Raw genomic sequence first — 14,786 nt, forward strand, 5'->3', positions numbered from 1 at the left:
CATAGGCTGACAGATCGTCTTTGCTCAGAATCATTTTTCGTTTATAATTCATTAATACGTACCTAATTGAATTCAAATTTAACACATCCATTACAATTACCCATTCGATACCTACTGTATAGCAAACAGGTGTGGATTCAAAGAGGGGACTAAGGGGCGATAGCTCCCCCTTCCACCGTAGACTGGTGAATTTTCTAGGATGTCTGTTTTCGGCAGCCGATAAAATGCGTAGTTTTGCCGATAGCATTTCGGTCGTGTCCGTTTTTATCGGTCACCCCCACTCCCACCGTAAATATATTCTGGATCAGCGCCTGACAGCAGAATGGTACTCACTTATCAATATTTTTTTATTTTTTCCCCTTATAAAGTATTTGATACAGTTTCACGTGAATACAATTTAAACGTTTCATTTCATAAATGATCTGTATAACTTTAAACATAGCTCGTTTATAAACGACATTCGATCTAAGTATTTGACTCAGTATAATGACTGTGCCATTAAAATCTGTTAAAGTTTTCGGTTAGTATTATATTATTATATCATTCTATCATCGTCACTTATAAAGTTCAAAGTTAATATTAAAACTACCTGATAAGTACGGAAATTATGTAAGCATTTACGATTAATCTAGATGGATATTGAAAAATGATATTTCTCAAGATTATTTACTAAATTCAATTATTCTGAATTTAAATCATATACATTTTTGTTATACGATTGTATTTACGTATATAAAAACATATATGTATTTATTATTTTAGATTCTAAACGGAATAACGGAACAATGAATGTATTGATTTTACAAAACTGTGTGTTTTATTTCTCTGTCATCACCTTTTGAGGCAGTAAAAGTACTTCGATTTTAAACTTCATGGTGGTTTCTGGTAGAAAATTACATCTATTTGGTAAAAATCTTCAATATTTTTCAAAATAATCAGGAAAAAACAAATAAAAAATAATGTAAAACGGGAATTTAATTTTTATGCAAAAACCAAAATTCCACAAAATCAATTTTTTTTTTGTAATTCAAAAAAAGAATATTCGTAGAAACGTCGTTCAATTACTAATTAAAAAATATCGAACATTTATAACCACTGTTTTTTTTATAAGTGTGTTAAGGCAAAACTTTGACAAAATTTAAATCAAATTACCTTAATACTAATAGTAAAATAAATTGATTTAATATAAATGCCAGAAAACATATCATGAAATGTATTTAGTGATATAGATTAACAGATCGTTTACGCTCATAATCATTTTTCGTATTTACTATTTATATTCAATGATTTCTATATCATTCTAAAGACTATAAAAATATGTAATATAGGTAATACATTGAAAAAAATTAATTTAAACAGATATTTTAACAATAATTTAGGTATATTTTTAAATGGTTTATACGATTTAGAATTGTATTAAAACTTTAATAAAACTATATAAAAAATACAACCAAAACCATTATGACGAAATGTTTTATAAGTCACAAAAAAATTTTCATTGGTAGACGTTGTGTGATAAATTTTAGTGCCAATAGAGCAACTGCACTCAGTGTGTTACATCGCTACCGATAATTATACAAATCATTAAAAAATCAATTGTTAGTGTTTTAACTATAACTTATGTTATTATTGATGTAAACTTACATTAATTATTTTTAAAATAAAATGGCAAGTTTATATTACATTATTTCTATTTATAGTGTTATTGAAAATATTTACATTATAATTTATATTTTATTTTTATTAGAATAATGCAATTGATAAATGTACAACGCATGTTTTAAATTATCATTGGTTTAAGCCGAAATTCATAAGCGGTGTTGGATGTATAAATCATAATCATGAGGTATTTATTATTTAAACTACTTTCCTAAGTATAACCTATAAATTATAACCATAAACATCATAAATTGTCATAGTTTTTGTTTTCCACTGGTACATTTAAAATTGTTTCTAATTTTTTTAAATAAATAATATAAGATAGGTACATACGTATTATGTTATTATAAAGTAATTATGTTTTTTAAATATAAAATTTCATTCATAATTTTTATATATTTTATTTTTGAAATATTCCATAAATATTCTATGAAGTTAATTATTGAGCATATATATATATATATATATATAACCTATTATTATTATTTTTTATATATTTTATATACTAATTAAAAAAATACTAATAATATTAACCATAAACTAGCAAATATATTAACTGTACTTAAAGTAAATGTTTTTAAATTGTTCCCAAAATGTTCGGTCATATCGAGTTTTAATGACACCAAATGTCAAATAGTACCTATTAAAAAAAAAAAACCCATTATAATATATTAATATATATTTTTTTTTTGCCAACTGGATGAATGCCCGGCTGAGGTAGAGGTCGACAATTGGCATTGATGTGAAACTTTTAATTTGTTTTATTACGATATATCTAGTCCCTCCAAACAAGATAAAAAAATCTTAACATTTTATTTGATTGAAATCTAAAATGGCATTATTGGTTTTTCCTTTATTAATTAATTATAGTAAATTATACTAAGGAAACTAATTTATTACATTTTCATACATTAAAAAAACTTAAAATTAATATTTTAAACACAACATGATACATAAGATAGTAACACATAATGAGACATAAATATATAAAAATAAAATGATGAGAGAATCCTTTATCTATTGATTGAACTTTTCAAGAATGAAAATGGTTAGTATGGTTTGACTTGAAGCAAATACTTGTAATACTTTTTAGATTTTGAATAAAGTGATGAATATATTAATTTTACAATGAAGTATTTTTTTTTTTTTGGAAAAAATACACGATAAGTTTTAAATAAAATGTTTCGATTTTCAAAAAATGGGAGAGGTTTTGGATATAAATTTGGATATAGTTTGTACTTTACACAAGACAAACTTAAAAATTCACAAAACTTATTTTTATAACCAGGATAAACAAACAAAAGATTAAGAAAAATGGAAATTTAAATTTCGACAAAATCGATTTAGTTTTTTTGGTTTAACTTAAAAACGATTAACCGTAAATACTTGAAAATTTCAATTTATTTTATAATTTCTTAAATTTCGACTGTTTTTGAGCTATTTATATGTATAAGAAATTTTTTTATTATATTTTAATAAATTATGATGAAAAATAATTTACTGAAAAATACTTATAAATTTAATACAAAAATCCTCATAAGTTCTCAAAAATATCAAAAATCTTTTGTCACAATATTTTTTTTTTTATATACATATATATAAGTGTTTATAATAAGAATTTCAACAAAATATTTATAAAAATCGCAAATATTAGTTAATTATTTTGAAATTCATAAAAATATTTGTTTTTATACCTAAAATTAAAAATGTAATACAAGGTTTTTTAAAAATATTTAACCTTTATATGAAAAAAAAATTTACCGGAAAGCCAAATTAATTTCTTATTAGTCTTTCAAGTTAAAATATGTTTACGACATTCGATATTCACCCGTAAAATAATTATTTCCCCTTAAATAATTTTTGATATTTTATTGTATTTAAAAAAAAAAATAATTAATTAGATATTTGAAATTTTTACCAAATTTTTTATAATCATTTTAATTATTATACGAAATTGTTTAACTCTTTTTGAATTATAATTAGGACATAGCATAGTACATTTTCAATTTTTACTTTATTTTCTATAAATATTGATTAAAAACTAATTCTTGAAAGTTTAGTACAAGATTCCACAAAAGTCATTCTTATATTTGTATTAAAATATTAATTGCTTTATCATATTTATTGTTATTTGTGCAGAGATCTAGTCTGTCAACAACTAGTAATGCTTTATCTGCAGTAAACTCAATACCTAGATCTCACTCAATAAATTACGTATCATCGGATTATGAAGTGAGATTTTAACTGTTGTATATAATTAATGTACAGTGGTGCTTTTTTATGACTTTAATCTAATTTTAATGAAACAATAAATTATTATGTTTTTAGAGTTTGGATTATGATCATTACGAAAGTGAACTTACTGTTAGAGAAGAAAAGTTAAACGGCTATAAAACAGTAGTGGCGACTAATGTGATTAGATGGCTTATTTATTTTTCTATTGCTATATGTACTGCAGTAGTTGGAATTTTTATTGATACTGTAATTGAATATTTGTGTAATTGGAAGTTTCAATCGATTCGAAATTGTATTGATGTTAAGCACTCGACTGTAGAGTGTCTGATTATTTGGATACTTTTCACCGTCATCCCTACGATTATTGGATGTTGTGTAGTACTATTCATGGAGGTTAATTATAAAATTATATTTATAAGTAATAGTTTGTATAATATTATGACTCTTAGGCGGCAGCTAATAAAAATAATCAAAAACAAGTACTTATTACAATAATTTGAATTATATCAACTTTGGTCAAATACTACTATGCCCATTAAATAGTTACCCAACATTGTGTATAAACTATGTTCCAAACTATTTTGCTTTGAAACAAATTGATATAATAAACTATTTATAAAAACAGATTTTTAAATTTTAAGCATTGTAACTTTTATAAATTTAGTACACTTAACATATATAACTTAACAAAACTACAAAAAATACATAGGTAAATTTTAATCATTATAGTATGTGATTAACCACAATTGTATTTTAACCATAAATATACATATATATTTATAAACACTTGATATTAATTTAATTATTTTTTGAGCTTTTCTATGTAAACATATACATATTTTAAACAACGAAAAATTCTTGAAAATAAAATTATTTACATTTTTATTCTGCTATAATATATTAAAAAAAAAAAAAAAAATGCCTTTTAAAATAATAACGTTCTTTAATCTTCTGAACCTGATATAAAAAGTATTTTTATAAAAATTATACTTTTCTTTTATCAATATTACTCTGTTTATATTTTTATTCCATAAAGATAGTTAATACTTTAATATTATATATTTAGCCCTCAGCTGCTGGAAGTGGTATTCCATTTGTAATATCTTATTTAAACGGAGTTCGTATACCAAGAATGACAGCCGTTCGATGTTTATTGGTAAAAGTAATAAGCGTGGTATGTGTCTGCGCAGCAGGTCTTGGTGGAGGAAAGGTATTTTTTATATATATATTTGTATAATACACACGTAATATAATATAAGAATACAATAATATCAACTCATTTAAACCGTAGCTTATGTTGGAGTATAGAGTTTCTTTTAAATAATTCTGATTATTAAAAATGAAAAAATTAATTTATAACAAAATATATTAATTATTATTATATATTTTGTTATAATACTATCTCTAATAAACATAATTTGTGCTTTATTGTTTATAATGATTTATAATGAATATTAATATAGGATTTTAAAACTGAAGTAGAGAAATATTGTAGATAATGTTTTATCCACTTCATTTCACTTATTTATACTTATGATATCAAAAATTACAAACAAAATATTCTGAATAATATAATCTTATCTAAGAAACCATGATTGAAAAATCAAATAGGATTTCAGTTTTTAGCAACCTAGTGTGATAATTAAAAAATTAATAAATAATTAATTTTATGTGCGTATTTACAAACATTAAAAAAAAGACTTATTGGGTAATCAATATTGAAAATATATCATTGTTTTAGGAAGGACCATTAATCCACATTGGAGCAATGGTTGGTGGTTCAGTCGTAGAAGCTTGGTGGAAAGGTTTTAGAAATGGTCCTAGTCGGAAAATTATTGGACCTTTACAAAATGATCGAGAAAGGAGAGACATGATGGCAGCAGGCGCTGCCGCGGGACTATCGGCCGCTTTTGGATCACCTGTAGGTAAATAATATATCATTTTTATTTTCAAAAAGTATTAGTTTGTAATTTAATAAGTCTACTTATAGTATGTCTAATATATTTATAATGCAATTTAGTTTTAATAGATTCCGGACAATGTTTGTAACACACTTTTGATAACCAATGGAAATCTTTATAAATTATAAATTTATAATTATTTGATTGTATTCAATAGTTGTATATATTATCACAATTTTTGTGATCAGATATCATCATTAATTTATCGATTGTATATTTGTCGAAAGTCAATAACATGCTTCAAATGTTTAATGCAGCACGTATTCTAGTGTATCCTTTAAAAGTCCAACGCTTTATCACTTGCTTAAACTCAAAACGCATATAAATGAAAATTTATACTTTGATTTCCAAGCGAGAAAAGTCTGCTTTAATATACGCAGTTAAAAATATTTGTTGACATCAAAACAGAAAAAAAAAACTTAAAAAACTCACTATAATTTAATATTCCTACATAATATACCTAGGTATTATTATTTTGTATTAGATTTTAAATATATATATATATATCATAATATATTTAAAATATATTGTTGTGGACAACAAACTTAAATTTTTCTACGTTGTGACTTACATTTTTATGTTTGTAATTTTTCAGTAGTCATGTAGAAGATTTTCAGGTGAAAGGTTTTGATGGTCAACTAGCTAGTAAAAATAAAAAAAAATCTATAAATATAAATAATAATATAAATATTTAAACAATTTTAAATATTGAAAATCATTTTACTACCTATGAATATGAATTATTTCTTTGTGATACATTTTTTTATTAATTATACATAATAAAATTATTTAAAAATATAAATTAATAAACTAAAATATATTTCAGCAAAAATAGAATGAAAAAATAACAGCAAAAATAAAAATAAATAATAAATAAATTATATAAAAAAAACTGTATTTATTTATTTTTCATTTTTTTAGGAGGGACATTAATGAGTCTTGAAGAAGGAACGAGTTTTTGGAGCTCAAGTCTCATGTGGAAAGTGTTTTTTTTGTGCAGCAATAGCTTTTCCAACATATAACGCTGGTAAAAATGTACTTTTTACTAATAATTCAAGTGAGTTTTCTTACATTGTAAAAATGTGCCTTATAATAAAAGATTTAATATACTTAAACTTTTCTATAGATCCATCAGAATCTGTTCACAGCAAAAGTATTTACTTTTTTGGGAAGTTTAATGAAAACACAATTTATTTTTCTTATTCAGAATTTCCCATTTTTGTTATATTTGGGATATTCGGCGGCGTATTTGGAGCTTTATTTGTCAATATTAATTATCGGTTATCCATTTTTAGAATGAAGTTCGTTTTTATAAATACATTTATAATAAATAATTTATTGTAAATATATTTTAATAGACGTTATGTTTTATTTGTTTAGACACATTACATCAAATAGAAAAAAACTTCTAGAATCTGTATTTGTCGCAGTATTTGTTGCCATAATAAATTTAACATCCATGATTTTGTTAAACAACTGTCAAACAAAACTAGAGATGAGCTCTTTTAATGCAGTACATGTAAGAAACATGTTAAAATTAATCCAACAAAATAATAAGTTCAACGTGTCATTATCTTTTTAATTAATTTTCTTTCATTGTCTTACATTATTTTTATTTTCAGTTAATACTATAGTATAAAATAATAACTACTAACTAGGTATAATAATATTATAAAATTAACTAGAAAAGAAAAGTATACTTTTCTATAGATATGAAATTCATTTATATAGATGAAAACTTAAAAATACTTAATAATTTTATATTACAAACAACTATATAATATAACTGAAATGTATAACTAACAACTTAAAATTATAATCTCTATAGTGTTTGAAACAAAAAGTTTAAGTTTAAATGAATTTATATATATTTAAATTATATGACGTATACACTCAACTATAATATTAATATTTAATTTAAAATTCAAAAATTAATTATTTTGTGTTAACATTGTGTATATTTTATCAATTGTCTGTCATAATGTTTATCACAAAAACAATTTAATATTTATACATGTTAATTAAATGCATTTAAACGGTTTATAATATAAAGAAATTAATTTAAATTAAAACTTTAATTACGAACAATTTTATAGTTTTAGATTATAGTTATTATGAAAACGGCTTTTACCTTTATGATAGGTTTGTTGCAGATGTATTGTCCAACAGGGAGTTATAATGAAATAAGCTCATTTTGGCTCCATACTCAAGAAGAAAATATTAGATCATTATTCCATTATCCAATTGGTAATTATGAATATTTTTGTATAACTGTGTATAATACTTTTTATATATGTATTTGAATCCTATAAATAAAATATTAATTTATTCGTATGATTTATAAAAATCAATAACATGAGCATTTTTTTTCCAAAAAACAATATAACAAATTAAAATAAAATAATACAGTTACTCAAATTTAATTTTTGTATTGTATAAATATTAAGGACTTTATATTTATTCAAGTCTTTTAAAATGTAAATTCATTAAATGGTTATATTATACAATGTATGTTCTATGTACTTACTGTACTACTATAAAAAAAAATTTTAAGTTGGGAATGAAGATCTTTAAAAACTATTTATTAAACAGAATCTAAAATGAAAAAGGTAGATATGTAAAAAAAAAAAATGTGAAAGCATTGTCAATTTAATATGCATAAAATATTATATTGCTTCATTACAAGCTACAAAGTAGATTTATTTGTAATATTTATAATATGCGCATCATTTTTTTAAATACTTAATTAATATCTAATATTATTCATTAATATATTTAATATTGATTTAATATAATATTCTAATATTATTTGAATTGTACTAGGTTTGTATATTAACATTTAATTTTATGTTAATATTTCATTAGTATATTTAGTAGTATGTTAACTCCCTATTTTCACCACAAGCTGTATAAGCTTGTAGAAAATAGGCTAATCAAATTTGTAACTATAATAATATTCAATCAATAATTTATGTTTTGATTTAAAAATAAAATAAAAATCAATTATGAACAGTAATGACATTAAAGTATTATTATTTATACTATATTTCATTTTTTTCTAACTTCCAATTTTATTAATTCCTGTTATTGTATAATTTGTTTATTTTTCTATATCTATAATAAAAAAAAAATAAAAACAAAGTGTATGCGTGTGTAAAATGTAAACGATACGCAGCTAAGTCTAATGGATTCATGGTTTTGAAATTTGGTACAAAAATAATCTTATATTTGAGAATGTATATATCGAAACTAACTTTTTAAATTTCATATTTTAAAAAGGGGTTCATGCAGGGATTTGTTGACAAAAACCTCATTAAATTGGTTACATAAATTAAAATAGTATTTGTAATTTTACATAATTTTATATTTGTATTTTATATTGGGTCAAAACCACCCAAATGATTGTGTTAAAAATATATGTTATTTACATTTAAGAAAGAGTAAAACACTGCCATTATTTAATTTGTCATAAGCAACACTATGCAGGATCAGCTCGAAATCTTAATTCACAACTGCAACAATTTGAAAAATTCAAATTTGGTTAAATTCTGACTAATAGTTACAAGAGTATTCTAAATTTAAGGTTTCTATCTAAAAAATTTAATATTTTATACTCTATATTATATAAATATTTTTTAGATATAAACCTTAAATTTAGAGTACTTTTGTAACTATTAGTCAAAATTTAACATATATCTCCATTTTTAAGTAAAAACAGCAAATAATATCACATGGATAACTCATTTTTGGATTTTCTTAGTTATTGAAGTTTCGAAATGAAGCTTTAAGCTAGTTTGTATAATAATAAAATAAAAATACCTATACTGTAGCCAGCGAGAAAATACCTTGCATCTGCATGTGGGTAGAGTGGAAAACCTAATTTTCGTTGAACCTCATCAGTGTGTTTTCTTACAAACTTTATTTTATTTTTAGATTTTTTTAATACTATTCTAGTTATTTATTTATTATTATTTTTTTTGTTGTTGATTATTTACAGAAGCATATTCAATAGTCTCATTATTAGTTTATTGTATAACTTACTTCATATTAACAGAGTTAACTGTTGGTCTTAACATGTCAGCTGGATTGTTTTTACCTTCGTTATTGATTGGAGCTGCTTGGGGACGTATTGCAAGCAAAGTTATTCATTATTATTCTCCTGGTATTGTAAGTGGTTTTGTGATAGCAATAATATTATAGTATACCTATGTTAATTTTTAGATTTTTCTGCTATAGTAAAAATGAACTATTATTATTTAAGAATATAATATATTATAAAACTAAATATGAAATAATTAACTATAAACTCGAGTAAAATATAATAATTTTTTTTTTAGTATTTTAATAACTTTTAAGAATATAACACTCTTAGATAATAATTATATTATTATTCCCTCTTATTTTATAAAAATGTTGTTTTGTAAATCAATAATAATAGTTATTCTTATTTTAGTTGTTATTTGAATAAGCCTAGGGCATGGATTTTAGTACAAATATCATTTATTTTTAAATTTTCTAACTAATTGCTTCCTAATCACAAAACTCATGTAGGTATATATTTAAAAACATACGTAAATACGTAATTAAAAAAATCACAGTATAAATAACTTAATTTAATTTTTTTTTTTTAGTAATTTTGTGTATTATCCATTCTAATAAAATATTAAAAAATGTACTTATGAGTTAAAAAGTTAACTTTTAACTTAACGAATTAAAAAATTGTTAACTGGTCCAGCCTTGTTAATATAAATATATTATGAAATATACTTAGTAATATAGGTTTATCGTCTTCTCCCAGAATCGATTTGATACACACGATACTCGACACCTACTGTATAGTAGAGTGGTTACCTACTTTCCCACTATTTTAAATTTTGAAAGTACCTGTCTGTAGAACTTCATTCTGCATTTTTTAAACTTATTTTATTCTTAGAGTATTTTTGGAACTTTTAGTGAAATATTTTAACTTGGAGTTCATTTTTCATACATTCAATAAGAATGGATAACATTTAATAAACATTCACCATAAACTACCTCACTAAAAAAAAAAATTAATTAGTTACATAAAGTTATTTATTTTGCTTCATTATATAATTATTTATGTAATTATGTCTTACCTATGAACCCGACAAAAGCAGCGATGGTTACACGATTATTTGCCAAACGAAATTTTCGTCATGCGCAAACAAATATGAGTATATGTAATGTATTCCGGGGGAATAGGTATAACCGGCTGGCGTCATATGAAAGTATACCTAAAAATAGGAAGTCTAACTTTTATATTTTTTAAGTTATGACCTTATGGGCAATTTAACTTTTTTTAAACAAAAGCAAACCTACCACGCATTTCTTTTTATGTTTTTTTTTCGAAAATTTTCAACGTTTTAACATAATTTTATTTTTATTTTAAAGCTATTTAATTATTCTATTAACCAACACGCAATTATTATTATTAAATTGAAAAAAGCAAACATTTTTTATCAAAAGTTAGAATTTTTTTAAATAAATCTTATATTACTCCAAATAATTCAATATTTAGTATGGGTTTTTTTGTTTGTGTATTTTTTTCTGAATAATACCTAGAATACCTTATAAGTTTGGTTTTCATATCTTCCGTAATTAATTAGCTAAACTTAACACATTATATGATCGGTCTTTTTATTTACAACTTAAATTTAAATTATACAAAGTTTTTATTTAATAATTTGAATCAATTTTTAAGGGAATTCCTTGAAGTATTATGATTTGTTATATTTTTAGTGCTAAACATTAAGTCGCACGTATCTTAACTACTTGATATATTGGTTTAAAGTTTAATTTTTACAAAATTTGTTATTAAATTATAAATACACTTTTTTTAAAATTAGGTAATTATTTTCATTTTAACATATCAGAAAGCGATTAAATTGTATTCATAGATGTTTTGTTTAACCTGAAAATTGAAATTAAGGGTTCACAATACACGTATTAAACAAAGTTGACTGTAATATACAACTTGTTGCTTTCTGTTACCAACGAATTGTATCTTATATACAAATATAGAATAAGTAATAACTATAGTCTATAAGTAAAACAATTCAGCATAATGAATTCTGAACCTTCCTTACATTGGGGGAGATAAGTGTTATTTCTAGAAAAAATTATTTTTGAAAGTGTACAACTCAAGTAATGTAATATCCGCAAAGATGCACAAATACATAATTTAAGCACAGAATATTTCGAAAGTGTTTCTCTAAATATATAATATCTAAAAAATATTATTAACTAAATTATTCTTAAAAATAATATTGTTATATTGTTATTTTAAATAAAACATCATTTTAATTTTGATTTCGTGAGGCAATTTTTTTTTTTTTTTTTAGATTGGAAACAATCCAGGAAAATATGCATTACTTGGGGCTGCAGCACAATTAGGCGGGATCGTCAGAGCTACTATAAGTCTGACTGTCGTTTTTATTGAGGCTACAGGAAATGTTCAGTTCTTATTACCACTGATGATCACTTTATTTACAGCTAAATGGACTGGTGATTTTCTTACAGATGTAAGTTATATAAACTATAACATTATCGTATGTCGCTTAGATAAATTTAAATTTATATCTATTTTATCATCACAAATATTATTTGGTGAAGAAATATTAATTAATTTAAACTTATTTTTTAATGGATTACAGCTTCAACACTCTCAGTTATTCGAAACACTAAATAATGAATATAGGCGTTTATTACATTAAATAAAAATCTTAGATGTTAGATTCTAAACGGTCAAATGAATGATTTTAATTATTAGTTTTACAATGGTTTGTGTTTTTGTGTGAGTCTTTCGTTGAATTCTCAACGTTGTGTGAAGATGATTTTTAGAAGAAAATATTAACTAGTTAATACTTTAGTTTATCAAATTATCAGTTTTTTTTTAGTAAATAAGAAAAATAATATCGGAAAACAATAATATTTATATATATATATATATTATTTTTCAACAAAATTAACTCTGTTTTATTTTTTATTTTTTTATAATAAAAATTAATAATAATAGGTACTTGATATTTTCAATTTCAATAAATATTTAAATTACAATTTTCTAGTCATAATAGAATTTTAAAAATATTTTGGATCTTTTTGAGTTATATATATTTATTACTTTCAACCGTCAGCTAAGTACAATAGTATTTATTTTTATTTCTGAAACAATCTCTGACTGTTTTAACTAAATATATTGGATTTCAGTAAAAACACATTAACTTTTGTTCTACAATTTTACATAATTACTTTTTCGTTCTTAGAATATTATAACGCTATAATATTTACTTATTGCAAACTGGAAAAATTTAAGTAAACATAGTAAATTATTGTTTATAAGATAAGCTGTTTAGATTTTATTGGCTATTTTCAAATATAAATTTAAAATTGTTTTTTGTAACCTAACCACAATTATTTCCTAAATTGATTTATTTGAAAGTATATTTTAAATTATAAGCAGAGTGATGAATACATAATATTTTCAATGATGTATGTTTTTTTCTGTCTATCATCGCCTTCGGAAGAGAAAAAAATGTTTCGATTTTTATCTTTGTAGGTGATTTCTGGTAGAAAATTGTATCTCATTGGTACTTTAGTGGGTTAAGAGTATAAAATGTTTAGTACCTTTCTTAACTTTCTATTTGCTGACGACGCTAAACTTTTAAATTTCATCAAAAGTGATATCGATAACCTAGAGAAATAGTCTGCAAATACAGCCATATATAATTTGCGCCAAAACAATCAACAAATAATAAAAATATATATGTAATTTGTGTTACTTCTAAAAATTAATTTTGGTAATTTGCACCACTTTTTAAGATTGTAGTTTTTGCGACATAAAACTTTATTCAAATTATAATTTGTGCCACTTTTAAATAACTAAACAATTTTTTTTTTTACAAATTAACATATTGTTTTTTTAATTATCGACCAATCAAGTTAATAAAATACATTTTCAATAATATCTCTATAACACCAATAATAATTATAATACCTAGCTGACTCACTTTTTTATGCTAAACTTGTAACTTAAAGATGAAACTAACTTTTTCTATCAATTTTCTTTAGTCTGTAGTCTTCATAATTTTTTTGAAATGTATACTTTTAATTTTAATCAACGTTTCTATTTGAAATCTTTCAATACATTCAAAAAGTGGTAAATAGTAGGATATGACTGATATGAGTAATAAAACTCAGGATTGAATCGTGAATGATATGATTTACAAGCATTTGTAATGAGAGCTAGTGACGCTTAGTACTAGTGATGTTTGCAGCCCAAATTATTGGCAGAAATTTAGCCGCTTCACTGATTTTTTGTGTCAATTAAATAATTCATTTATTTTTTAAATCTTAGTCATTAGGAATTCATGACATAAAATCTTCAATAAAACAGCCACTAACCTAATTTAAAGATAGCAATGGCAACCAAAGTATGGTTTAGACACTTGCTATCTTCTGCTTTATTAGTTTTATATATATTTGATAGGCCTAATTCCTGAATTTTTCTATACTACGATTGAGTTAGATGAAATCTACAACCGAATATTTTTGTATCTTCCTATACTTGTCTTAATGCTACATGAATTGCATTGCATCTTCGAAAACAGATAAAAATGAATTTGGTTTTAGACAAAGTTCACTTGCATTATTTAGTTTTAAGATATTTTGAAATAAATTGACTAGGTCATATTTTTTTGTCTAGAAGTAATTCGAATAAAAGTGATATATAATGATAGACGCACACTAGTTGCCTCTCGAAGTCAAAAAAGTCAATAATTTTATACGAATTGCTTCCCAAATATACGAGATGCCTTCAGTCGTACCCTAAATTGTATCGTAAACGAAAAGGGCCTAATACTAGTTGCCTCCTAATAGACAGATAATAAATATATAAGTGGTTCCAAATATTTT

The 14,786-nt window shown here is 23.1% G+C and overlaps 1 protein-coding gene and 1 long non-coding RNA gene across 2 annotated transcripts in view; one reads left to right on the plus strand and one right to left on the minus strand.

Annotated features, from left to right (window-relative positions):
- The first annotated feature begins 1,546 nt into the window (after positions 1 to 1,546).
- LOC132918155 (H(+)/Cl(-) exchange transporter 7-like) overlaps positions 1,547 to 14,786 on the plus strand; it is a 39,869-nt gene continuing 26,629 nt past the window's right edge. The window contains 13 exon segments of the mRNA XM_060979270.1: positions 1,547 to 1,668; positions 1,748 to 1,846; positions 3,799 to 3,891; positions 3,988 to 4,287; positions 4,961 to 5,104; positions 5,636 to 5,819; positions 6,777 to 6,841; positions 6,843 to 6,912; positions 6,982 to 7,156; positions 7,236 to 7,374; positions 8,009 to 8,102; positions 9,853 to 10,022; positions 12,218 to 12,397. Of these exon segments, the coding sequence (XP_060835253.1) occupies positions 1,666 to 1,668; positions 1,748 to 1,846; positions 3,799 to 3,891; positions 3,988 to 4,287; positions 4,961 to 5,104; positions 5,636 to 5,819; positions 6,777 to 6,841; positions 6,843 to 6,912; positions 6,982 to 7,156; positions 7,236 to 7,374; positions 8,009 to 8,102; positions 9,853 to 10,022; positions 12,218 to 12,397 (1,716 nt within the window). The 5' untranslated portion in view covers positions 1,547 to 1,665.
- Positions 5,691 to 8,127, minus strand: LOC132918156 (uncharacterized). The gene is made up of 3 exons (XR_009660390.1): positions 7,987 to 8,127; positions 6,427 to 6,497; positions 5,691 to 5,813 (listed from the first exon to the last, which is right to left on the minus strand). It is a non-coding gene; the product is annotated as an uncharacterized LOC132918156 (long non-coding RNA).

Source organism: Rhopalosiphum padi, chromosome 1, assembly GCF_020882245.1.
Source record: "Rhopalosiphum padi isolate XX-2018 chromosome 1, ASM2088224v1, whole genome shotgun sequence".
Classification (NCBI taxonomy): domain Eukaryota; kingdom Metazoa; phylum Arthropoda; class Insecta; order Hemiptera; family Aphididae; genus Rhopalosiphum; species Rhopalosiphum padi.